Source organism: Pogona vitticeps, chromosome 6 (genome assembly GCF_051106095.1).
Source record: "Pogona vitticeps strain Pit_001003342236 chromosome 6, PviZW2.1, whole genome shotgun sequence".
NCBI classification, from domain to species: domain Eukaryota; kingdom Metazoa; phylum Chordata; class Lepidosauria; order Squamata; family Agamidae; genus Pogona; species Pogona vitticeps.
In genome coordinates this window covers 111356937-111382129 of record NC_135788.1, presented here as the reverse complement: position 1 = coordinate 111382129, position 25193 = coordinate 111356937, and the positions used below count along the sequence as shown (strand labels likewise).

The window sequence follows — 25193 nt, the reverse complement described above, 5'->3', positions numbered from 1 at the left end:
CAGTAAGCATGGGAAGCTGTACTTTCTGTGACTCGTGGAACCAGACGGAATTAGGTATCAGAACCTGTGAAGGCCACTACTAAATCAGACCAAGTCTAGGATCACCTAGTTTGGATTCTGTTCCTAAAAGGGCGGGGGGATGAGCAAGCTCAGAAACAAGACATCATAGCTAAGGCTATTCTTCTTTATTGGCTATACTGTGCCTGAGATTCCATTTAACCTCACTGCTGCTTCTAGAATGGGTCGCCAATCCTTTCCGAACTTTGGGTTCAAGGTTATCGCTGCCTTTTGTGGAAGTTCAACATGCATCATAAAATTAAGTACATATCATTAAACAATTAAAAATATGTGAGGACCAACATGGTCTGGAGAAGAACTATATTATTCTGATTAACTGGTCAGGCTCGAATAGGACAGCAGTCTAACATGGGGCAGGGAAAGTCCAATTAAAAAAAACAAAAAAACCCTGCTACTACGATGCGTCTTAATCAAGGGAAGCCGGGAGGCGTTTAATTTTAAACGGACATCCTACACCTTTAAGCTTTGCCCACACTTCTTGGAGCCCCCATGAGTGACATAATCTTCCGCCAGTAGTTACGTCACTTCCTGCGCGCCGCGGGAATTCTATTCTGTTCGCGTGCCGTCGCGTCAGCTTCGAATTGCGGCAGGACCCGGATGTTGATTCCTTCACCGTGACGGCGGCGAGCGGGTTGAAAATCTTTCAGGAGGGGAGTCGGTTGGGAAAGTGGAAAAAAGAAGAACGGGTACTAATAGTTGCTTTTTATGGCTGGTTTTGGACTTCCAGGGAGGCTGTTTAGGGGGTGAGAAGAAAAGGTGGTTGTGTGTGTGCGCGCGCGCGTGCACAAGTAGCTGCGCTACATCTTCTCGAATTAATTGCTACTCTTAGGCTGCGGTAGAGATGTAAATTTCCGAAAATTTCCATTCTTTCCGGGGGGGGGGAACTACGCTTAGAAGTGTTTTCATTTTGTATTTTCTTATTATAAGAACTCTGGTGTTTTTTTAGAGGTGTGAAATTTCAAAAAAATAAAAATAAAAAATAATCAAATTTTTTCCGGGTGGAGAAAAAAATGTTTCTTTCCCAGATTTTTTCCGGAAAAAAATGGATTTTGGGGGGAAAATTTTACATAACTAAGCTGGGGGAAGTCAGGGGGAGTCTCCCTCTCTGTGCTGTAGTATAAAGCAACTTTATTGGTAGTTAGTAGTTTCTTTACTGACTTACAAGATCAAGGTTACCTCGGGTTCATTCGCATGCATGGTTGACGGTGATGTGATTTAAAAGGGGCAAAGTTGTTACCCACAGTGAAAAGTAAAGCCTATTAAAAATGATAGCTTTTAGTTCTTACGGAGGCGGCTTGTTGCACCTTTTTCAGAACATGCCTCTTATCATGCTGAAATAAAGTTTTTAAATGCATGAACATGCCACTTTCGGAAGTAAGGAAATTGTGCAGGCATTTAAAAGCTACATCCTTTTAATTATTGGCAAGAAAAGTGGGCTCTCTTGAGTGCAAATATCATCAGCGATTGTGGTAGAACAGACAGTAGGACGTATGTGTCTAGGGCTTTGGCTTCAACATTATAGAAGTGGATGGATGGATTTAAGTCATGTTTGTAAACGCATGCCTTTGCACACGTGGGCAGCAAAGATGGTGCCAGAAATTATTTGTTTACAGACTTTCTCCTAAGATCTGCTTGGTGGAGATAAGCACCTTATCAGCAGTAGAACCAGCATTTTGCTGGTACTGGTTTCCTAAACCTATCAGAATAGCCAAGTCTTTCAGCAGAAAGCTGTGTAGTCTCCACACAGGTCTCTCAGTGCTTGAGATCCTCTCACTCTCTCTATGTACTTTTGAGTACGTATCTTTGTATAATTTTCCTTAGGGCCATCATGTCAAAACGCAAAGTAACTTTTGAAGACCAAGGAGATGAGGATGAAGAAGAAATGAGTTTGCCAAAAAAGAAGGTAAGAGAGGGAGAGAAAAAAATGCAGCTGATTTTGTAACATCTTGGAAACATGACTGCTTGCCTTCTATATATGTTAATGAATTTAAAATGCAATTCTAAAGATGGCAGGGTCCATGGGATATTGTAGGCAAACAGTAGGAGAGACCTTGGTTAGGATCACTGTTCTGTAGCTTGATGTCTAGAGAGAATAAAGCCAACATGAAAGTGTTTGTAGCATTGTCTTATGATATTGACACTGAAAGGCTGTATTTATTTGAAGACTTATCCCATCTTATTTCTGAAGATTATCACCAGTTTGGATCTGCTTAAAGGGAATGGAGGAAAGAACTATTGTTAACTTATATTACTTCTAGTATCAGAGACAGCATGCCTGTAAATGGATGCTGCCAATGAACAAAAGGGACAGTGCATTTGAGCTTGTGAGACGCATTTCGTGAACTGCTGTCACAAGAAGATCCTGCACTTAAGGCTGATCTAGCAGGGGTTTCCTTTTCGTTCTTATTCAGGGCAGCTTCCAACGAGGTGAACTGCCAAATTAGATGAATCTGCAAACTAGCAACTGTCAGAGAATGGGAAAGAAATATATTCTCTTTAAAAAATATTGACTTTATTCACTGTTTGTCTCCTCGTTAGCTGGTTGAACCGGCCATTGGAGGGCCAGGCAGCCGCTTTAAGGGCAAACACTCATTGGACAGTGATGAAGAAGATGATGAGGATGATGAAGGGCGAGGCAGTAAATATGACATTTTGGCATCAGATGATGTGGAAGGTAAGAAAAGGACTCTTTGGGTAAATTGTGATACTGGAATTCAGCATTATGAAATTCTTGATTTTAGAAGTAGCAAGAGCTGATTGTGCTTGAGATACTAGTACCATGTGTATAAGTGCTTTGGTGGGAATGGACTATTTGAATGCCTAAAATCACAGAAAGGTTAACCATTCACAATTTATGCTACATACTGTGTCAGTGATTTTTAAATCATCCTTGTTATTTTATTAATATCCTCTTTGCCCAAAGTAGTACCTAAGGTGAATTGAACCAGATAAGCTAAAAAATTGTGACATAAAAATCCTCCGTTAAATAGATTTTCATATGAAAAGTAAGGTTGCGATTACAACAGTGCAAAAGCCTTTAAGAATACAAGAGAAGAAAAACAAGCAAAATGAACGCAAGAGAAAAAAGCATGCAAAATACAAAAAAATACACACCATTAAAAGACCAATTATCAGCAACCAGTTAATGACCAAAGTCTGGCTAAATAAAATGGTCTTTGCCTTCCAGTGGAAGAAGAACAGAGAGGGATCAGCCTAGCTTCCTGTGGGAGGAAACTCCACAGCTTAGAACTAGCTACTGAGAACACTCTGTCTTGTATCTTCACAAATTGTACTTGTGAGTGTGGCAGGACGTTCACCCTAAGATTCAAGACCTGGTAGGTTTATATGAGAGGATACACCCCCTCAGGTTGTCTTAACCCAAGCACTACATGCTAGTGAGAGGTTAGTCAGAGCACATACTCTCTCTCTCTGTGTAAAAATGTGGGGATCTACAGACTTCAGCTGGACTTGGTAGCCAAGCCAAATGTTCTGGTTGTTAGGACCTTCCATTTTTGCTTGAGCACAGTTTACTTGGTTAAATGGAGATGTTGTGCTAAGCGAGGCTTGCTCCAGGTATGTTACGAAGTATTGCAGCTTTAGCACATGATCTGGAGGAAGTATGTTGGCCACCTGGCATTAAACTGGTCCTCCCATCTCCTCATCTGAAGCCCAAAGCAAAGGCTATATGGCCTGTTTTTGTGTGGGCCTTGTGGTGCTCTAAGAATCTTGGCAGTCCACTAGTGAGCGTTCCATAACCCCGGGGAGGGTGGCAAACGAAACATGGCACACACAGAAATACAGACAGTAGCGTGGAATCCAAAGAGAGCAGAATGATTGCAAAATAGAAGGATGCATGGCTTTTCATTCATCCTACTCCATTGATAAGCATGCTAAACATGTAACAATTTCTGTCCAGTATTAAAGGAAGCTGTTCCGTCAGAAACTGTTTTCCTCCTTTCACTCTTAACAGGGCAGGAATCTGCCACTATTGATTATGAAGATGGTGTCCGAATCACCCCATTCAACTTGCAGGAGGAGATGGAAGAAGGCCATTTTGATTCTGAAGGCAACTACTTCTTAAAGAAAGAGGCGATGATTCGGGATAACTGGTTGGACAACATTGATTGGGTAAGCATGCATGAAACATAGATTCTATGGCTAGCAAGGTCTTGTCACTATTCTGAGTGAAGAAACATTGCTATCTTTATTGTATTTTGGGAGGCTCTCTGGGTCTCTGATCACACAATACAATTGCAGGGAATCGTACTAAGTGCAAAAAGAGATATTGTACACCTAAATTATGGTAAACAGAGACTCTGAAATGACCCGTAGAGGGAGCTATAGTGGAGCAAAAGACATGACTGTATGCTCCAGTGGCTAGGACATTAGTTAATTACATTTCTTTAGTTTGCATTTCATGGTAAAACTTAAATTTTTTCTTCCTGAAACTAAACATGTTTGTTTCTTTATATCGGAGCACTGCACAATTTAAAATTATGGACATAGATGAATTGTAGGTGAAATTAAAAATAAATTAAAATGTTAAAATAATTTAACTACTTTTGACCAGAAACAGGCTCCTTCAGTAGCATTATCTTGGCCATTTGCTGCCCTTTGGAAGCAAATTAAACATAAAGAGACTACCTAACACTTTGAAATTTTTTATTTTGCAAGCATTTACAGTGCAATCTTGTAAAAATGTGTAAGCATTTGTAGTGTAACCAGCCTTGTGGTGCAGTGGTTAAACTGCTGTACTGTAGCCAAAACTCTGCTCATAATCCGGGGTTCAATCCCAGGCAGCAGACTAAAGGTTGACTCAGCCTTCTATCCTTCCGAGGTCGGTAAAATGAGTACTGGGGGGGATGTGTAGCCTTCATAATTAACTTGTAAACTGCCCAGAGAATGCTTGAAGCGCCGTGGGGCGGTATATAAGCAGCACATTTTGCTTTTTTAGTGTATATAAAATGCAAAATATTTGAGAAATGCACATAAACACTTTTCTACTGGGGAATTTTTTAAGTGCATGTCAATTTATATATTAAAACATAAAATAACATGTAGGTTGAAAAATATGAACAAGAACATGTATGTATTTTAACACAGAGCAGGAAGAAACATACAGTCAAATGCAGACACAGGATGACATTAACTTAATGTAATAACCCAAATGTAGTGGCCTGTTACTAGAGTGAACTGGGTTCTTGGCTCATCTCACTTTGGTTTTTTAAATGAACCTTAAATAAACCTTATTAATTTCAATTTCTGTGAGCTAATAATGTTACAGTCAGAACAATTCTCAGAAACATTTGAATATTCACATTTGCTGACACTGGATTGGTTAAAGATGAACTTGTCAATGCCTAACCTCTCCTTTAGGGAGTTATGAGGCTGAATAGAGATTGGCAGGTGGGAGATTCCATCAGCAAACCCAACACTTTAGTCCCAAAATCATACATAAAGGATGCTATTTTAGGCTGCATTATTAGAGGTATAGTCTCCAAATCCCATAAAGTGCTAGTTCTCTTCTACTCAATGCTGTATTTGCCTCATCTTGAGTTCTGTGACACTTTAAGAAGGATGCAGACAAACTGGAAAATGTTCAAAAGAGGGCAACAAAGATGATTAGGGAACTGGAAACTATGAGGAAAGAATCAGAAATGTTTAGCTTTGAGAAAAGAAGACTATGGGGATACAGTATATGATGGCACTCTTCAAACATTTGAAGAGGGAAGGGCAGGATTTGTTCTCTGTCATTTCTGAGTGCAGGGCACATAACAATGAGTTCATATTAGATGAAGGCAAATCTTGGTTAAATGTCAGGAAAAACTTTCTAATAGAGCAGTATGATAAAGGAACCAATTTCCTTGGGAGGTGGTGAGCTCTCCAGCGTTTGGAGGCATTCAAGAAAAAGTTAGACAACCATCTGTCAGATATAGTTAAACTTGGATTCCTGCATTGAGCAAGGGGTTTGACTTGATGGCTTCATAGGGCCCTACATTCTGCTATGTTTCTATGAAGGAATAAGCACAGGGACAAATGTGACGAGGTGAAATGGAAAAATGAGTTTGAATGTGAATTTCCAATAGTTATACTTAATTATTGCTATTATAACTTCAGGAAATGTTAGGTTTTTTAAAAAAATTATTCACAGTCTTAAATATGGCTGGGCATAAATGAGATGGAAAGAATGTTGCTGTTGACTAACTTTATATGTTGTCCTGGTCTACCTCAAGGATCACTTTGCTCAACTAGTACTGGAACATTGTCCTGAACAACTGCATAATATTATTCTTGGAAATATTATAAATGACCACCACAGTTTTCTGTCCGGACCTGAAAATCTATACATTTGGCATTGTACTGTATCCATTTTTTTTCCTAACAGCTTCACCTATTCTTCTCTGTCTCCTTCCTTCCTACTAGGTCAGGATAAAGGAACAGCCACCAGGTCGGAAGAAGGTACCAACAGATTCTGTGGAAGACAATAATGAGGATGAAGGTGATGACCTTGAAGATGTCCAGGTACCTCTGGAGAAGAAGGAATTGCTGGAAGGAATGGTGGATTTAGTGCAACCTGGAGAGACAGTTGCTAGAGCCATCCAAAGGCTGGGTGACAAGGGTGGACCCAAGAACAGTGGGCGTCAGAGGAAGCCCTGGAGTCGCCTTAAAGCCAGTGAAACAGAACCAGCAGAGGAAGGGGAGACCCAGAAGCTTGGGTCACCAGAACGGAAAGAGCAACTGGAACGCCTGTCAGGGCTGGCAGACCAGATGGTGGCACGAGGTGTGTACGAGATCTATGGAGAGACCCGGGAGAAGCTGGCACTGAGGCTCCAGGCATTGCAACATCCTCCTGCAGCATCTGCTGCTGCTGAACCCGAACTCGATATGTTTGCTGAGGATATTGATGAAGCAAAACTGGGGGAGAAGAAGTCAGCTGGTGAGAGTCCTTGCGGGGACTGAGGAGGGACTGGAGTGGAATGTGGGAACACATAATCCAGAGAATCCCAAAGTGCAATTTTTTGCAGAGTTTTTATGACTGTAGGTGAGAAATCCAATGATGGAATGCATTTCCTTGCCTGTAGAAAGTGAAGAGGAAAGGCCACAAAGCCCAGTATGGTTGCCGATGCAGTGTTTCTGCATGCAGGGTGTATATATGGGAAAGCGTTCAAACATGCAGTTCTCTTCAGACTGAGGTTTTGAGGCAGTAGAATCCAACTGTAGCTGCACCATATGATGGTCTTGACTGTGTGTTTTACTTCCAGGAAGTAGAGTTTCCAACTGTGTATATTCTTATGTTCTTCCTCAGCAGGAAGTGAGGAGCAGCAGGTGGGCGATGACAATGCTATTTCTGAGGTGATGTGGGAATACAAGTGGGAGAACACAAACACATCTGAACTCTATGGGCCATTTAGCAGCTCTCAGATGCAGGTAAGAGACTGAAGGTGGGACAGACAAAGTTTTAGTTGTTAATGCACTTCCAGATTTGTTTGTGCATTCTCTCTCATCTTCCAAGTGCGTGTTCGTTCATTCTTGTCTGCGCCTTTCTACCTATTCTTCCTTCTTTGTTGATTGTTTCCTTCTTTTTTCTTTCTCCAAGCTTTCATTTTCTTTGTTCTGTTCGTCCCTTAAATGTTTATAAACTACCTTTTATATATAACTTGGTTTAATTTTTTTTGTCTTTGTGTTCATATCTATATATTTATTGTTGCTCATGATGCCTGTTTGCCACAATTTCCTTGTGGGGCAAGGCAGATGGCATGAGTGTACCTTTGAGGATGTTTGAAGGTTTCCAGTGCGCACCTGACTGCAATCCTGTCTCTTAATGGGGATGGGCTGCGGTGACCAGATTAAGCAAGCGAGAAGATTGTGTGACTGGGAAGGTTTCCTTATTTGGAGTAGCTTCTGTCAAATTGTATCAGGGGCTTTTGAACCCTGATCATTTGTCAAAATGTTTGCTCGTGTTTTACTAATTTATTTATTTTATTTATGTGACTTCTATGCCACCCATCTGGCTGCCAAGGCCACTCTGGGCGGTTTACATATTAAACATGAACAATTCAAAGCAATAAACATAATAGTTATAAAATCAAAGTAAACACACAAACAACAAACATTTGAAGTAAGAATAATTAAAACAATATAAAAGCAGGACAGCAAGACTAATAATGCAAAAGTTAAGACCAATCAGTGTATTAAGGTGTTGTAAGGTCCGGGAAGGCCTGTCGGAAAAAAAACATGTTTTTAACAATTGCTTGAAAATTCCCAGTGAAGGGGCCAGACAGTTTCGGGCAGGAGGTTATTCCAGAGTTGAGGAGCAACTGCCAAGAAGGTCCGGTTTCTGGTTCTCTCTTTCCTGCCCTCCCTCGGGGTCAATCCTCTCAACCACCTGGCCTGAGAAGATCGTATAGGGCAGGCAGATCTCATCAGGAGGTGGCATTCTGTCAGGTATTGAGGTCCCTAAATAATCCAGCTCCTCATTCAGTGTTTGTTACTGTGGGCTTTGGTGATGGTGGCAATAAAAGATTTAGGTTAATTTTACACTTGTCACCCAGAGTTCATGCTAGTATGTCACAGAAGACTTGCCCCTCACATACATTGAGCAAAGCAAAATAAACATTAAAAAAGGAAAAACATTGTGGCACCTTAAAGACTTAACTACTATATTGTAACGTGAGCTTTTATGAACAAGTTCCACTTCCTCAGTCCCAAGACTGGGACTACATGGCAAATATTTGCACATATATTAGAATCTGTTCCATCCTGGCACCTGATCACAGTCTCAAAAGCGAGAGATAGTGTAGCTTTTTTTAAAAAGCAACACCAGCTATCTACTAGAGGTGGGATATTCATATTTGTTTTCTAAGGGAGACAGATACGAATATTGCCACCACAGATGGCTGGGCTGATTGGACCGTTCCCAGCCCCCAGAGCCGGGCCGTCCACTTACTGCTGCTTGTGTCACGGTGTGTATGGCCCGACATAGTTCACACTTTGCTAATTGCAGAAGTAGCCCAGCCGGGACTTGCCTGCTTCCCTCCACTCCTGACCACTGAACTGGCTGAAGGGGGAGGCTCGTCATTCCGCCTCCTCGCTGGAATAGTCAGCACTGCAGGGAGACAGGGCAGCCCCAGCCAGTTTACTTCTGCAATTGACACAGTTCCAGTGATGACAGCTGTGTGTGCCACACCGTGATCAGTAAGTGGACAGCCTGGTTCTGGGGGAGAAGGTCTGATTGATTCTGCCTCCTGTGGTGGCGATATTCGTATTTGTCTCTCTCCCCCCCCCAAGAGACAAATACAAATACCCCAACTCTACTAGCTACCAGGTTTTAAAATCAGAGGTACAGTATTTTTCGGGTGCTCTGGATGGCTCCCTCTGCCTTCCATTACAGACCTGTTTTCCATTTAGGCTTCAGAAGGACCTGTTCCAGAAATAGCATAACTTGCGGCTGTGTTGTGTAGTTTCAGACATAGAACTGATATAAAATCCTGCTTCTTGAGAACTTCCTGTTCCATCAAAAACAAAGTTTCTAGCTCCTGGTAATGTTATTGCTTCTTGTTTGTTTTTGTAGGGGATTTAAGATATTTGAGTGGTTCCTGTGCTCCTTGGCTTATTCAGACCAGTATTGATTCAGTGTATCTTCTGGCTTCATCACTTTGGTGCTTCTCTGTTTTAATTATGATTAGCCCCTTTGGTATTTTCATATTGGAGCATTTGGACGCAATATAAATTGGTCATGTTCATTTCTGGATTCCGTGTTCCTTGGTTCCCATTTTTTTAGTTTCCACATTGTCAGTTTCATATTTTCTGCCACATAATTCCTTTTTCTTTCTCTGTATCTTTTTCTAGGACTGGGTATCCCAGGGGTACTTCCCTGATGGGGTTTACTGCCGGAAAGCAGATAATTCTGAAGGCCAGTTCTACAATTCCAAGCGCATTGATTTTGACCTCTACACGTGATTGGAGCCCGCCTCATGGCCCGCAAGAGAGATGGAACTTGATGCAGACCTGAAAGAACTTGGTGGACATTAGGGGCTGGAGGCCGGGGGAAGGGAGGGTGTTTGTGTGTGTGTGTGTGTGTGTTTGCGTGCTTGCTGAGAAGAAGAAGAGGAGGTTTGATCCATCACCTAATTCTGAAGATACTTCAGATTATGGGAGAAATAAAGGAATCAACCTTATATTGGGCTGGTTGGTTCTCTCTCTCACTTCCATTTCTCTGCTTATATTCAGAGCCTGTCATTCCCTAAAAATTGAAGACAGAATAGGGGTATAGTGTGCTAACCCCTATAGATTCTTCTGCCGTTTTTGATGTCCAGAAAAGGTGTCAAAATAGACTTAGAAGGGAATTTTTCATTGCAAGCTCTAGTGGTGCCTCTTTTTAATTCTATTATTTTTAATTATATGCCCGTTGATGCCTTGGATGCATCCACTGGAGAGATGTTGCTATAATGGAAATACTTTTGTCTTTGATCACTGTTTGGCTCAGATTTTCCTCAAGTATTATTTTATTCTCAGGCATTTCATCTTTCAGCTGTTTCTTTTTCTTTTCTTTTTAACTTGCTGGTCCTGAATGGATCTTTACACCTTATTCAAACAAATCATGAATTCTAACCTGAATTGGTTTGATTTGCCTGAATGTATGAGTTCTGGATTGCGGTGGAATGGCCAGATTTTGTTCCAGAATGAAGCACATTTATAAATCCATTAATGTCTAGAGCACAAACCAAATTGGATGGGGCAAAAATAATAATCATAATAACATCAGCCCTAATTTGGGGGTGGAGAACCCCTTCAAAGTTACTTAGTATGCAAATTCCTGAGCATGACATTTGGGAGGTTTACTCCCTTCTTCAGGAGTCTTATTATCTCTTGAAATGTATGTAAATGCAAAAACAAGTTATAGCTGGTTGTTTTTTTCAGTGCAAGTCGGTGGGTGTGTGGCAGTTTGAATTCACAGATCAGTAGAGATCTGGAGAACAAATTGGATTGAATGGGGCCTGGGTCAGGATAAATCCCAAAGCCCCAAACTGGCCTCTAAATCAGCTTGGGAAACTTGTGCACAACTCCAGTCATAAGCAGCCTCCAGAGACCTCATACCTGTGGCACTTCTCTTCCTTGCGTAGCACAAAAAAACTACTGTTGGAGGCAGGATCACAAGTCCTTCACCCTGGCGTGAAGGAACAGAAACTGAGCACCCTGTGGTTAAGGTTTGCATGTCTTAAACAGTAAGGATCTGGTTCCCCTGATAAATAGCTGAGGAAGTCACTTAAGCGGCTTAATGATCCTCCATGAGTCCCCCCACACACACCCACACACCCTAGGAAGGAAGATTCTAATCCAGTGTATCTTCCTGGCAAATTCATTTTGCACATACTACTCTACATGCTGAGAGAAAAGATTCTAATTTAGCATTTCCCTGTAAAACATTTGTTTTCTGTGTATGAAGAGCTTTACTCCTTGCATTTAAAAAAAACATTTTTATGATCTAACACCTGCATATTGACATGGTACAGTGGAGAGAGAAGGTTGCTGCCTCCATGTCTTATGCCATATGAACCTCCTAGTTCCAGGCGGCTCAGGGTGCATTCACTCTTCAAATACTGGTTTGTTATAAGTGATCCCCTTTTCTGAGTCCATGATATGCATGTTTAAGCCTCTTTAAAGTTGCCTTAGCTTTCCTCAAGCCAGAGTTTTTGAAGTATGCTGGACTACAACTCTGGCAATCCCACAGCCAGCTACGTTGGCTGTGCAGTCATGGGCGATGTAGGTCTAAAAGACATTGTGCTGCCATGTTAGGAAGGCTGCCTTAACTGGATTATGGTAAAGCTCTGAAGTTTTACTGTGGGTGGCAGCCACATTTTCTCTGGGCAACTAGAGCTTGGAAATGGTGGATGTCAATTTGTGTGCTCCAGCCTGTGGTATTCAGAGTAGACGGTCTTGGTGAGAAAGGAGCTCTTTAGTTATAATATCTATGGTAAGCCCTCACCCTGGACCCTTTGGATTGAAAGGCGGTTAAGAAGTATTGGTTGTGAGTGATGTGCCATTAAGTCAAGGTGACCCTAATAGTGTTTTTCAGGAGATTTTGAAGAAATGGTTTTATCATTGCTTCTCCACAGTGTCTTTCCATGACTGAGCAAGGGATTTGACACTTTGTCTGCTAGACCACACTGACTTGCTAGGGATGAACCTGTCCCCTGACCATTTCTTTTACACTTCTGGGGTAAAACGTTCTGAGAGGAGAGCTGCAGTAGTAGGAGCCGGTGTGGTGCAGCAGTTAAGAGTGTTGGGCTGGACCTGGGGAGATTTCAGATTCAAGTTCTGGCTGAACCAGGAAAGTCAACGGGGTGATCTTGGGCCAGTCCTGCTGTCTGCCTGGCTCACCTTGCCAGGTTGTCGTGAGGTTAAAGTGGGGAAGAGGTGAGCCCTTCGAGCTCATTGGAGGAACAATGAGATGTCAACGTATCAAACAAATGGTTGACCTGCTGGATTTCTTCTAGTGAAAAGGAGCAAAGTCTTGTACATGAAGGGAAAAGACAGGAAAGCACACTCCGTTAACTCTGTTTATGGAAAATCCCCTTAACGCTTAGTATAGAAAATAACTTGAAAACCTCCCTGGGCTCCTTGGGTTCAAACACAGTTAAGAAATCCTGGAAATGGATGAGCCTGCAACAATATGTGATCAAAGCAGAAGGGGGAGGGAAGAAAATATTGCAGGCAGACACTGGTGTGGTCAGAGTAGGAAATGAGATGCAAAGTTCTGCAACAGAAAGTGTTGAGAGAAAGCCACAGAGGGATTGAACCAAGCCTCACGTTCAGACCTACAGGCAAAATGAAGCTGACCCTTCCAGCCGTGTTCCTTGTCTGGATTGGGTGGTGTAAGTACAGTACTGGTGAACTGCTTTGGCTTGTAGATGAAAAGTCGGTTGCGAACTAACCAGAAAGGAACCGGGTGGCTTGCTTTGAGCTCTGTCTGCTGGAACTTTGCATGCAAAGCTCTTCCCACCCCGCTTGCGATAGGAAGAGTTTTGCATTTCTTCATTATTTCTTCATCGAGTTGTATTGAAAGATGGAGGGGTGACGTAAGATAAAATATATCGGCAGCCCTCCAAAAGTTCAGGTTGGCTTGGGATAGGCTGAAGGGATTGTAGGGTAGAGGGGGACTAGAAAAAGTCAAGTCCCAAGCTGGCTACTTGACCAGTTTTTGGGGACTTGGTGATCATGGCTCAATCTTCATTTATTGGATTGTGGTTTTATTTTGCTTAGAAGTATTCAAATTATGTCAAAGTTCTTTTACTTAATACACCACACCGTAGATCTTTGGGTACAAGACAGGACAGAAATGTTAAATAATAAGTTGAATAAGAGCCTTGCAGGAAAACTTGCCCAGTGGTACATTGAATGAGGGTCTTTTTACTGGTAATGTAGTATTTGAAATATGTGACACCTCTAGCAATTGTAAATGATTGCTAGCTAATATGAAGCCCAACACTGTGAGATAGGACAAAGTGCAGATTTGATCTTGGCCATGAATTAACTTTTTCTTTTTTGACTGATATGCCTTGTATCGACCAACAGGAAACCTAAGCAGTAATATGGGCAGCAATATCTTGAATAGGCTGTTTTTTTTCCCCTCTCAGCTTCTGTATCTGTGCAGCATGAGCTGATTAATTAGTCCTGGCAGCACTCTGCAAGGCTTTTGTAAGAATTACAAAAGCTGTGTCTACACATTCAGCAGACAATCCTGCACCAGGCTGCTACATCACCTTATGCACAATTCCCTGAATCTAACTGGTAGCTTCAGTGAGTCCAAAATATGGCAGCACATTTGCGAACCAGAATGTAATGGAAGTAAAAATGTTACACTATTGTTTTATTTTAGTGATGCCTGTACTTAACTTGAACGTTGTATTCTCTTTTTTTTAATTGCTGTATTATCCAATTGATTGTGTGTCTTCATAATATCTCCTTTTATTTGTCAAAAACATAAGTTTCAATGTAAGCCCACCTGTGACATTCTTTCTGAATCTAAAGCTGTTGTACAAATAAGTAACCGAGGTGGTAGAATACTGTGTTCATACTATACAGTGAGAGGTTGCACATGGTGTGTAGGGGACAGAGTGACAGATTAGAACTCTGGGTTTGAATCCTGGCTTGGCCAGAGAAACTCATGGGGGGCATGACACTGGCAATCCCCTTCCTTAAATATCTTTAAAATCCTGCTTAAATTTGCTATTAGTCAGTTATGACTTGATGGCACATAGCACACACAATGTACATGGGGCCGTATACCTTGAGACTGAAGATATACTGCAGTATCTTTTAACAACATTCCCATATCTATTTCTGCTACTAAAAATATATATAAAAACAGAAACAATAAGGAGGGTAGTAAACTTGAACCTTCTTCTTTAAAGTGTTTTACCGTATATTCTGAATTTATTTTTAACACAGGGGATATAAAACTATGCTGTTTTATCTGCTACAAGTGGTACAGTCAATTTTACTACATCTGGATTTACCACATTAGTCTTGTACATGTGTATTAGTGATTTCTAAATTTCTAGGTATTGCAAGCCCTTTTTACTTTTTTTAGAAAGCCTTACACTGCCTAATTTCTGCCATACTCATCCAACACTGTAAGGGGGAAAAACAATTCATAATTTTAAACTAAATGTAATCACAAAACCCCCACATCTATCGAGCCTGTGTCCTGAGCACACTCCTGTACTGCAGTGAGTCCTTGACCCTTTGTGCACGGTAGGAGAGAAAGCTGAACATGTTTCATATGCGTTGTCTCCGGCAGATTTTTGGTATCACCTGGCAGGACAAAGTTCCAGAGTACAGTAATCCTAGATCGATCTGGAATTTTTTAGCATGTGTACATGACGTTACTGAAACAGTGACGTCTACGTTGGTTTGTTGTGAGAATGGCTGATGGTCGGATTCCAAAAGACCTGTATTAGTGCAGGGAAATCGCCCCAGAGGGAGACCACAGCTGCAATACAAGTGAATCTGCAAGCGGGATCTGAAGGCCTTAGGAATGGACCTCAACAGATGGGAAACCCTGACATCTGAGCATTCAGCCTGGAGGCAAGTGGTGCATCACTGCCTCTCCCAATTTGAAGAGACCCTTGTCCAGCAGGCCGAGGCAAAGAGGCAGTCCTGAAAGCAGCAAAATCAGGGAGCTGGACAGGTGACAGATTGTATTTGTCCTCAGTGTGGAAGAGATTGCCACCCTCGAATTGGCCTTCTCAGCCACACTAGATGCTGTTCCCAGTCCTCCATGCAGAGCACGATACCATCGTCTCTCGAGACTGAAGGATGCCTAATCTAATCTAGTAACTACTATTTAAAATTATTTTCAAAGTACTGTATGACATTTGAAAATCCTAAAAAATCATGAAAACCAGACCATCTTGCAACCTCCTTGGAGTTTCTTCACATCCTACGAGGGGATTCCACCCTTAATTTGGGAACCGTAGTGGTATATGAAGGAATCACCTGGAATATTATTTTCATGAGCTGCGAGTAGCAGATAACAGTTTTTTTTGAATGTTGGGATATGTGAACTGGGACAATCTAGCTCACCTCTTGCTATTGATGTGTGGAACAGTCATGCACGCATACTCACATACAGCTGCATTTAACTCAAGTGTGAAGAGATCCTATAGCAGCTGTCTTCAGTCCTGGTTGCCAATTGCCATGCTGGCTGAAACAATTGGGACTTGTTGTCTAATTAATATATCTAGAAGTGATCCAGAAGGTTATTCTTGATGGGTACTGAGCTCCTTAATGTGAACTGTTGGCCCTGGTCCTCTACCCCAGATGTGAAGAAACTTCATACCATTTGGAGCAAGGCACAGAGTGAGCTCAAGTACTATGACTCATGAGCCTTCTTGTGGAATAAGACTGCATTCTCAACATGATCTTTGGAAAAAGACCCCCTCCGTGACTCAGTAGTGAACCTTCTACATACAGCAGCATCATAGGGCCTAGAAAATCTCTCCATGTGCCATATCTATGGTCAGTAAGGCTTAGCAGGAACATCAGCAGTTACTCTACTTGCTAGACACATGTTACCATCTGTCTAGATAGAAGCTGAAAAATTGTTTATTATTGGCTCTGGATATTTTGCTTGGTTATTGACACAACACCCCTCTGGACTCTTCTGCAGTCTGCTGGCCACAAAGCAGTTCTAACCCCCTTTCAGCTTGTTCTTGTTCTGCCTTAGTGACATCTAAGTGATCTCTGGTCTTACAATTTTGGCTCTGAGACCTCAGTGCATGGGGTGGTGGCTAACCTGGCAGTCCAAGCTCTGAAATAGTGCCCTCCACCACTCAGCTGCCTAAATTCAACTCTGTTGGGAGATGCTGTAACCTCACATACAATAATTACAGGGACGGCAATGGTTAAAAGAGTGGATAAGACTGGAGGATGAAAAAAATATTCATCCTGTACTAGAAAGCAAAGATTTAAAATAGGGACTTCATGCATACTTATGATATGGGAAAAAAGTGGACAAAGCTTTTGATAAAAATATAAGAAAAGCATTAATGAGAGAGAGTATGGGAGAAATATAAAGGAAAATTTTATTGTGGGATTCCAATGTGGATGTCCCCCCATGAAGCTCTCTCAAAGGAAATTGACATAAAGAATGATAGATGGTTAACATATAAAGATCTACTCTTAGAGGAAGATGATAGACAACTAAGATTAATAACAAGACAAGAAATGAATCAAGTAGGAATAATATGCCAGTGATTTCCACACAGACAGCTATCAGAAAGAATGAAAACAGATAATAAATTAATTGGATTGGTTAAAGAACCTACGGAACTAGACAAGATAATATGGGGAAAAGAAAATCATCAAATCACAATGTTGTATAAACTATTATTGGAAAGAAATATGGAACAGGAAGTAATTAAAGAAAATATGATAAAATGGATGCAGGAATGAGGTAGAACAATTCAGACAGGATTGGTGTACAGCATGGAATGACAGCCACAAACTATTAATAAGTACAGATTTGAAATAAAATAATATGAAAATATTATATAGATGGTATGTGACACCAGAGAAATTGGCAAAGGTGAAGAAAAATAAGGATAAATGTTGGAGATGTAAGACAATAAAAGGAAGTGTATGTGGTGTGGTTGTGCATTTATTGGGAAATTTTTGGAAAGAAATAGAAAAAAATAATAACCATAGATTTAAAAATAAAAATGGAGATGAAACCTGAAACTTATTTGTTCAATATGGTAAAGTTAAACTCAAGACAAGAGACAAAAATTTGTTTATATTTATTAGGCGCAGTCAGAATTCAAGTGACAAAACAATGGAAAAACAAGGAGGAACCTTCAGTGGAGGATTGTTTAATAAAATTACAAGAACTAATATTAATGGACAAACTAACAGACTCATTGAAAGGAAAGAGTAGAATGGAGCATGAATCTCAATGGCGGAAATTAAATAATTATCTCAGAGAGAAAGGGAAGAAAGATTCCAAACCTGTACTAAGTGACTTAGGCTTAAATTAGAAGCAGAACTGCTCTCGACAGAAGTAAAAACAAAGTAAAGCAGATTGTTAATATGGATGTAAAATAAGAATTAAGAAAGGCATTATTAAGATTGTGGAGAAAATAAATGTCTGGTAGAAAATAAGGAAGTAAAAAATGTTAAAGGATTTACTGTTTTGCGAAAGAGATAATAGAAAGTTATTTTGAATATGTGCTAATATTGTGATAATTAGTTACTTATTTTTATAATTTATTTTTTTAAATGCAATAAAGATTAAAAGTTTTAAAAAAATTCCAGGGAGGGAAAGCTTAAATTGAAGAGCTAATGGGAACTATCTCTTAATTTCGGGACTCCATAACATGTGAACCTAGTCTATACTCTTCTGTCTTTCCTCTGTTTTGAATCCAACAAAAAGTTTGACATGTGAGCTGCTGCAGATTATCATTATTATTTTTTTTAATTTTAATTGATTTAAAACCTTTGTCGCCCACCTTCCATGGCAAGATCTCAGAGTGGATTACAGAACCATACAAAAGAATTTAAAATTATAAAAACAATTTAAAATTATACATTTGTGAAACATGTAAAATAAAAATATTAAAACCTGTGCAGGCCAAACTTTTCAACCCCCATGGGGTCCAAGTTAATTAGCATGTTTTGGTGCCCAAATGATGCCAATGTTAGTGCCAGTTGAGCCACCAAGGGGGGGGGGTATTCCATAATAGGGGGTCTGCCCCCTCCCATATCTCCATATAATAAACAGAGCTTAATAGTGGGACACAGAGGAGGGACTCTCCAGCAGGTCTTAGAGACAGGGCACATTTCTATAGGCAGAGACATTTCCGCAAATGTCTGAGTCCTGACCTATTCAGGGCTGGATAGCTCAGTAGTTTAGGTAAGGTTGGGAGTTCGATTCCCCACTGTGCCTCCCAGAAGAGCCAGCCTGTGTGGCTTTGGGCCAGCTTGCCAAAGACTAAGCTAAGGGCCAATTCACTTTGGCTCCTACGCCATAGTGGCCTTACCCAACCACGTGGGGTGGCTACTGTGGACGAGTGTTTCTCCATAGCTGCTCCACTCATTTATCAAAAACCCACATCTTTTAATACTCTTCATTTTCTTCAAAATGGGGGAAGCTGCTGTGTGACAGGTTACGGAGGGCAAGAAGAACCAGTTTTGATTCCCCCCCCTCTCTCTTTTTTTGTTTAAGGAAGTTCATTAGTCACGGCACTCTGAACTCTTTCCCCCGACCCCTTTCCACTCTGTTTGGAATTTCTGACACATTTTATGTCAAAATCAGGACATGACGTGATGTTGAGGGGGGGGGAATCATTGACTGGGTAAAAGGCACTAAACTCTCACACTGTTAGGAGAGGGTACAGCTCAAGGTAGTGTGATGCCTGAGGCGAAAGAAAGGCTATAGATCACTCTCTCTTGTGTGAAGACTTAGCAGGTCAGCTGTGGGAGCCGAGGGCAGGTCTGAAGGGCTCCTTTTGCCGCCCCCCAGTATTTGCTGTCTGAGGCAATTGCCTCACTCTGTCTAATGTTAGCGCCAGCTCTCCTTTCCAGCAGTTGAGGGGAAAGAATGAGTGTTGTGGAAAAGAAGGAGGGACAAATGAACGTGCAAAAATAACTTTTGGATAGAAAACGTTGAAGTGAGAGGAAGATGCCCAGATTACTCCTACTTCCTTTCTACTGGGTACACTAGCAAATAAACAAAAACATAATGAGGCCTAAAGCAGACCTAAATACTAACTGATGGGATGTAGAGGAATTTTTCTTTGCTCCCCCCCTCCCCGTTCGATCCTGACATAGCTGGTTCATCATACATAATAATAATTTTCATTTGCACATTACCATGTACTGTTCAAAGTCTGTCACATAGTTTATTTTCTAAATACAGTAAGCCCCTCCCCCGATCCATGGGATCAGTATCAACTTATTCACTTATCCACAATCTGAATATATTAAAAATATTAAAAGGAAAAAAAAACCCAGAAAAAAACTATTTTCACATGTATTACCAGAACCATGTACTAGAAGGAGCCAGAGACTGTGCTATGAATACTTGTTAGTGAAGAATAGATTTTTTCTGGTTTTTTTCTTTTTACCATTCTATCCGTCTATCCGTCTGTCTATCTGTCTTTCATTTTTTATTAGCAGTGGTTGTTTGGAGCTTGGAACCAATACCCAGTGGAAAAGGGGGGGGGGGGGAATCCTACTATATCTGGAAGTCACTTCATAGACTTGGCAGCAAAGTAGGACAATCAAAGAATAATCAAGTAAAACAGGGCTACTTGGATACAGGTCAAATTTTCTGTGACTGTAGGGAAATTAAATCAATGTGTATAAAATTTATGCCCCACCATGTGCACAAAGGAAGATCCAGCAAATGGCCAAAATAACACTATTGAAGTAGGCCACCTGCAAAAAAATAGTCTAATTATCTTAACATTTTAATTTGTTTTTTTAATTTTACCTATATTTCATATATGTTGATCATTTTAAATTGAGCAACACTCTGATATGAATTTTAAAAAGAGAACAACCCTGTAAAGCAGATATGTATTATCACCCTCATTTTGTAAAGGAGGGTTTTTTGGCTAAGGCTACCACCCAGTACACTGTTGGTAGATGCAAGATTTCAGCCTGATGCTTCCTGCTTCAAAGTTAAGTGTTCAACAACACTTTTTTATGTAGCTTTCTTTGAGAGTATTGGCTACAAACCTCCATCTAAGCATGTAGAAAGTTGTTCAAAGCACAGTGTGAATGACATCCATGGTAATTTGAGTTGTGTCCTGTCCAAAGTGATAATATTAGCAGAGAAAAGAAAACAACAACGGCAAAAGGTAAAAAACAACAACCCTAAAGCATTGTGGCACCTTAAAGACTTAACTGTTTTATTACAATGTGAGCTTCCATGGCTCAAGTGTACTTCCACAGGCTTGAATTTGGTTGAATGGAGAGTGGGATCCAATCCATATAATAAACATCAGAATAGAAATGTCCCAATGCAGCATTCTTGCAATGAAGAATGTAATGTGCAATAAAAAGTATGAATTTGACTTTGCAAATGCATATTATAGAGTTATATGTGTTTTCAGTTCTAACATATGGCAGGAACTCATGGAGCTTAATAGGTGGCTATAAAAAGACTGAAGTATTTGAAAGAAAGGATCTTATTGCAGGATGCTAAGAATTTCTGGATCCAGAGTGTGAGGCTCCCAAGATGGAGGCAATGATAGGAGTGCCGTCGCTCCCGAAGAGTACCCATCACACCCAGACATCTCCCCCACCATCCCCACCGCGGCGGGAAGAGAAAGGTGTGGAGACCCCAGATTGGGGGAAGGAGAGCGTCGGATCCCTTACCCTGAACAAAGGGGTAGACACCCACGATTTGGAGGTGGTCATGAAGGAGTTAAGCATCACCCGGGAACTGGGGCGAGTTCTGGCGGGAAACCGAGGGGTGGAGATTGAGGCTGGGGTAGGGGATATAAGGGGAAAGCCCAGGGATATACCGGGAGGTTGGGAGTGGGTATGGATGGAGGATCCCTGGACCCATAAATGGGAACAGGTCCGGGTTCCTCATGAGGAGGCCGAGAAGCGTCGGCAATTGGGACTAAAACCCCGGCCTTCGTATTGGGGGGAAACGGAGGCAAAGGAGTGGAGGAGGAAGCTTTGCGAGGAGAGGGAAGCCGTTGCCCGGGAGTTGGAGAGGAAGAAGCAATGGCATATCGCCGAACTGAGGAAGCTGGGGGGTTACCCGGCCCCTGGGGGGCAGAAGGAGGAGATGGGTCATCCTGGGATGGCTGGAGCGGAGATGAGGAGACATTACCGTTGATTTCTTTTGAAGAAGATATGGACCCTGGGCTGGGATCTGTGCCGCTTACAACAGGTCCCTGGAACCCAGAGACTACGAACCCGTTTGTAAATAGTTTGTGGACACCGTTGAAACCGAGCCATGTTTTGCAAGAGTCCCTGAATCCCTTTGTAGGGGGAAATCCTGTTGGTGTTGGTGCAGAAATAAATACAGAACCTTTCGATCTACCTCCACCGTCTCGTCCATTTATTGGGGAACAAACAGCCCTTCCAAACGAACCCTCACATAGAGTGATCAGTGAACCAAAACATCATAAAGCATGTAAGGCCGTATCCTGTTCAGGTATTAACATTCTTGCAATAATGTAATGTTTCTTTCTGTGGTGTGTGCACCTTTGAACAACCCATTGTGCAACTTCACCACTATGATCACATCTGGGAAATCTCCTAATCCAGCCTTGATTTTTATGTGTGCTGAGGATATGAACTTGCCTTTTGACATTCTCCTCCTCCTGTTGTCCATTCTAGGTTTTTCTCTGTCTTCAAGTTTCAGCATGATCGATACAGAGACCCCAGTGATTTTCAAAGGCAACAAGGCTGATCAGTTTGGCTATCGTGTCATCCAGACAAGATCAAACAGGGCACCTTGGTGAGAGAAGCAAACTAAAAAATGTTTAACAGAGTTTAGTTTTGTTCCAATCAGCTTTGAAATAAACATTTTTGACACCTCCTACCTCCTGCAGGTTAATAGTGAGTGCCCCCCTCTCAGGCAACCGGACGGGCTCCCTTTTCCGCTGCTCGTATGATACAGAGAAGTGCCAGCCACTCATTCTTCACCATAACTGTAAGTTAGAACATTTGTATGGCTTGGTGAAGGTTCCCCTTGACATTTAGTCCAGTTGCGTCCGACTCTAGGGAGCGGTGCTCATCCCCGTCTCCAAGTCGTAGAGCCAGCGTTTGTCCATAGACAGTTTCCGTGGTCACGTGGCCAGCGCAACTAGACACGGAATGCCTTTACTTGAATCAAGAGTACTGTATATTTAATTATTTTTGTTCACAATAAGATAGTTATCTTTGACAGCATATGTACTTGGAAAGTGTCTGCTGCTTTTATACACTCTAGTGAACTGAAGTTTGGTGACAGTCCTCAGGACTTCCATAGTAACTCTTCCTACTGAACTACTGTTTAGGTGTTCCCTGGGAAGAAGGTATGGCTATTAATTCAGCTTATATCTACAGTGGGAGTATTGCTCTTATCTTGTGCTGAGATTAGGAGCATTGTAGTCAAACACGGCAATAGGGTGCTAGGTCTGGGAACAGTGATGAATGCTCATGAGATAAATCTGTGATTCTCATATTCCAAACCAGAATGTTGAAAAGTTGCTTTTTAAAAAGACTACAACTCCCTGAAAATGAGAGATTTGAATAGCTAAAACTGTGACTCTTGTCGAGGTTTGTTTCTAATATCCTTTATCTTTGTCTTCTGTTTGTCCATCTTTCCCTCTCCTGACCCTCTCTTTTCTTACATCAAAGACACTCCTGGTATATCCTTGGGCTTCTCGCTGGCAGCTGATGAAGTGACTGATTCCAAAATTGTGGTAAGAGAGATTGGACGAGTTTCAAATACAATAGTCCTGCAAACCCAGGATTTGACGGGGCTTGCCAAGAACCTGAGCCCCTTGGTCAGAGAAGAAGTGGAAGTTGCTTCTCTAAATGTGCCTGAGACCGGCTTTCCTCGATTGGGGAAGGTTGGCCTGAAATGATCTCAGTTAATCAACTGGAGAGCCCAAGAACATATGGCGGTTCATCCTTTATTTTCTACAGGCCTGTGGCCCAACTTGGGAGCGCCGGTGTGGAGAATTTGATTATTTGAATGGTGTCTGCTACATCATGAACAATTTTGATCAAAACTTGAAAGTGGTCCGTCCAGCTTTCCAAGGTGAGATCCGGAAATAAGAACTTTGTTTACCTCCTAGCATAGTACTTCTCAAGCAGTGATATATATCTCTGTGGTGAGATGCGAAGTAGTTTAGTTCAGGAGCAGGTGTATTATTTCTTACAAAGAAGAATTTTTTCTCCAATCCATGCAGACTGCAAATGTGATAAATTGTGTCATGTAACAGTTTTCAACCATTGATGGAATTATTGTTTTTATTTATTTATGTTTACTCCCAACAATACTCCCTTCCTTCCTTCCTCCACCTTTCTCCCAGGGCAGTGACCCAAGATGGCAGTCATTTTAGATTCTTAAAATTTACTAATAACAATAAAGACAGAAGAACTGTATGCCACCAGCAAAGAGGGGCAACATCAAACTGAGGAGGGGAAGGAAATGGAACCAGAACCAGCTATACTTGATGTGGGCAATGAACCAACTGCCAAATAACTAAATCCCAGGGGTTGATGACATCTTGGTAGAATTGCTGAGGCCAGTACCAACAGCAATTATCAAAATCTTGTGCCAGAAAATTTGAGAAACCAACACATGGCCACAAAACTGGAAACAATCTGTGTTTATTCCATTACCAAAAAAAGGAGGATTCAAAGGATTGGTCTAACTACCACACAATTGCTCTCATCTCTCCTCCTAGTAAGATCTTACTGAAAATTATATAAAAACACCTGTCACCAGTCATAAAAAGGGAATTGCCAGATGTTCAAGCTGGATTGCATCATGGTCTTGGCACCGGTGATCGCATTGCAAACGTGTGATGGATAATGGAAATATGTTATGAATATCAAAAGAACATATACATGTGCTTCATCGATTATAGGAAAGCTTTTGACTGTGTTGACCATGACAAAATATGGAGAACCCATGAAAACCTTGGAGTGCCAATACATTTGGTGAAGTTGCTGAAATCACTGTTTGAAAATCAGGAAGCCAGCGTATGAATTAACCCAATATGGAGATTCGCGAAGGCTTTCACGGCCGGGATCTAATGGTTGTTGTGGGTTTTTTGGGCTCTTTGGCCGTGTTCTGAAGGTTGTTCTTCCTAATGTTTCGCCAGTCTCTGTGGCCGGCATCTTCAGAGGACAGCACTCTGCGCTCTGGTGTAGTTAGCTTTGGGAGTGCAGTATTTATGGCTGTGAGCTAGGCTTTTGTCTTTTTCTGTAGACGGATGATTAGTGTGTATTGTTGTGGGTGCATTGTTGTGCTAAGGAGAAGAGATTATCAGTTCCTGTGGTTGATGGGTGTCATTAGTTGGTCTTTTGTGTGTAGTGATCCCCTGTCCTTGTGGCTCTGAAAATCTTATTAGGGTCATCGTAAGTCCGGTGCAACTTGGTGGTACATAATACACATAATAAAATGCTTGTAAACATACAAATGTCCTTTTGGGTCAGGGGAGTGGAGTTTTAATTTCCATCATGATGGAACCCAAGTTCTTTGATTGACATGTGAAAGGACTGTATGAAAACCACTGGTCTGTCATACTCATACTTGTTTACTGAGTAGCATGGGTGTTGCCAAGGGAAATGGAGTCAGGAAAGTAGGTGGATGAAATTTTGGCTTAGGCTAGAATTTCCACTTCTTTTTCCTTGACATCATAAATACTCTGCCCTTAGGGTGCTGCTTCAGTTGCAGAAATGTAATAGGTGGGGTTTTTCGATATTGCTGAATGCTCTGTCAGTTAGGTGGCTATTGAAGGCACAAAACTTTTATTAAGGCTATAAATTGGCAGCTCTAGATTAAAAGAGTAGCAGAAGCCCTCAGAGAAAAGCAGAGTACTGTATAATAGAGCAGAGAGAGCCATGACTGGGCACTGGGATGTGGATTA

The 25193-nt window shown here is 41.4% G+C and overlaps 2 protein-coding genes across 7 annotated transcripts in view; both read left to right on the top strand.

The window, feature by feature from the left end:
• Positions 1-596: 596 nt before the first annotated feature.
• Positions 597-14077, top strand: CD2BP2 (CD2 cytoplasmic tail binding protein 2). 6 transcript variants are annotated; one of them, XM_020813520.3, is made up of 7 exons: positions 597-764; positions 1900-1981; positions 2617-2752; positions 4049-4206; positions 6502-7015; positions 7385-7506; positions 9928-14077. In XM_020813520.3, exons 2-7 carry the CDS (start codon positions 1907-1909, stop codon positions 10036-10038), a joined length of 1116 nt encoding a protein of 371 aa, XP_020669179.2. In that variant the 5' UTR covers positions 597-764; positions 1900-1906; the 3' UTR covers positions 10039-14077. The 6 variants fall into 6 exon arrangements, with proteins under 6 accessions (XP_020669179.2, XP_020669182.2, XP_078233226.1 ...); XM_020813523.3 differs by having other exon boundaries at positions 634-764; positions 7388-7506; XM_078377100.1 differs by having other exon boundaries at positions 646-821; positions 7388-7506.
• Positions 12821-25193, top strand: part of LOC140701324 (integrin alpha-X) — a 19199-nt gene continuing 6826 nt past the window's right edge. The window contains exons 1-5 of the mRNA XM_072976843.2: positions 12821-12953; positions 21943-22063; positions 22158-22258; positions 22948-23012; positions 23239-23353. Coding sequence (XP_072832944.2) covers positions 12821-12953; positions 21943-22063; positions 22158-22258; positions 22948-23012; positions 23239-23353 — 535 coding nt within the window. The remainder of the gene's footprint in view (positions 12954-21942; positions 22064-22157; positions 22259-22947; positions 23013-23238; positions 23354-25193) is intronic.

What these genes read in the sequence shown, in the direction of transcription:
- CD2BP2 (XM_072976844.2), top strand. Translation starts at nt 784, where the DNA reads ATGGCTGGTTTTGGACTTCCAGGGAGGCTGTTTAGGGG. An exon ending in GGCATCAGATGATGTGGAAG is followed by an intron (nt 2,753 to 4,048) that starts GTAAGAAAAGGA and finishes CACTCTTAACAG; the next exon opens with GGCAGGAATCTGCCACTATT. An exon ending in GGTTGGACAACATTGATTGG is followed by an intron (nt 4,207 to 6,501) that starts GTAAGCATGCAT and finishes CCTTCCTACTAG; the next exon opens with GTCAGGATAAAGGAACAGCC.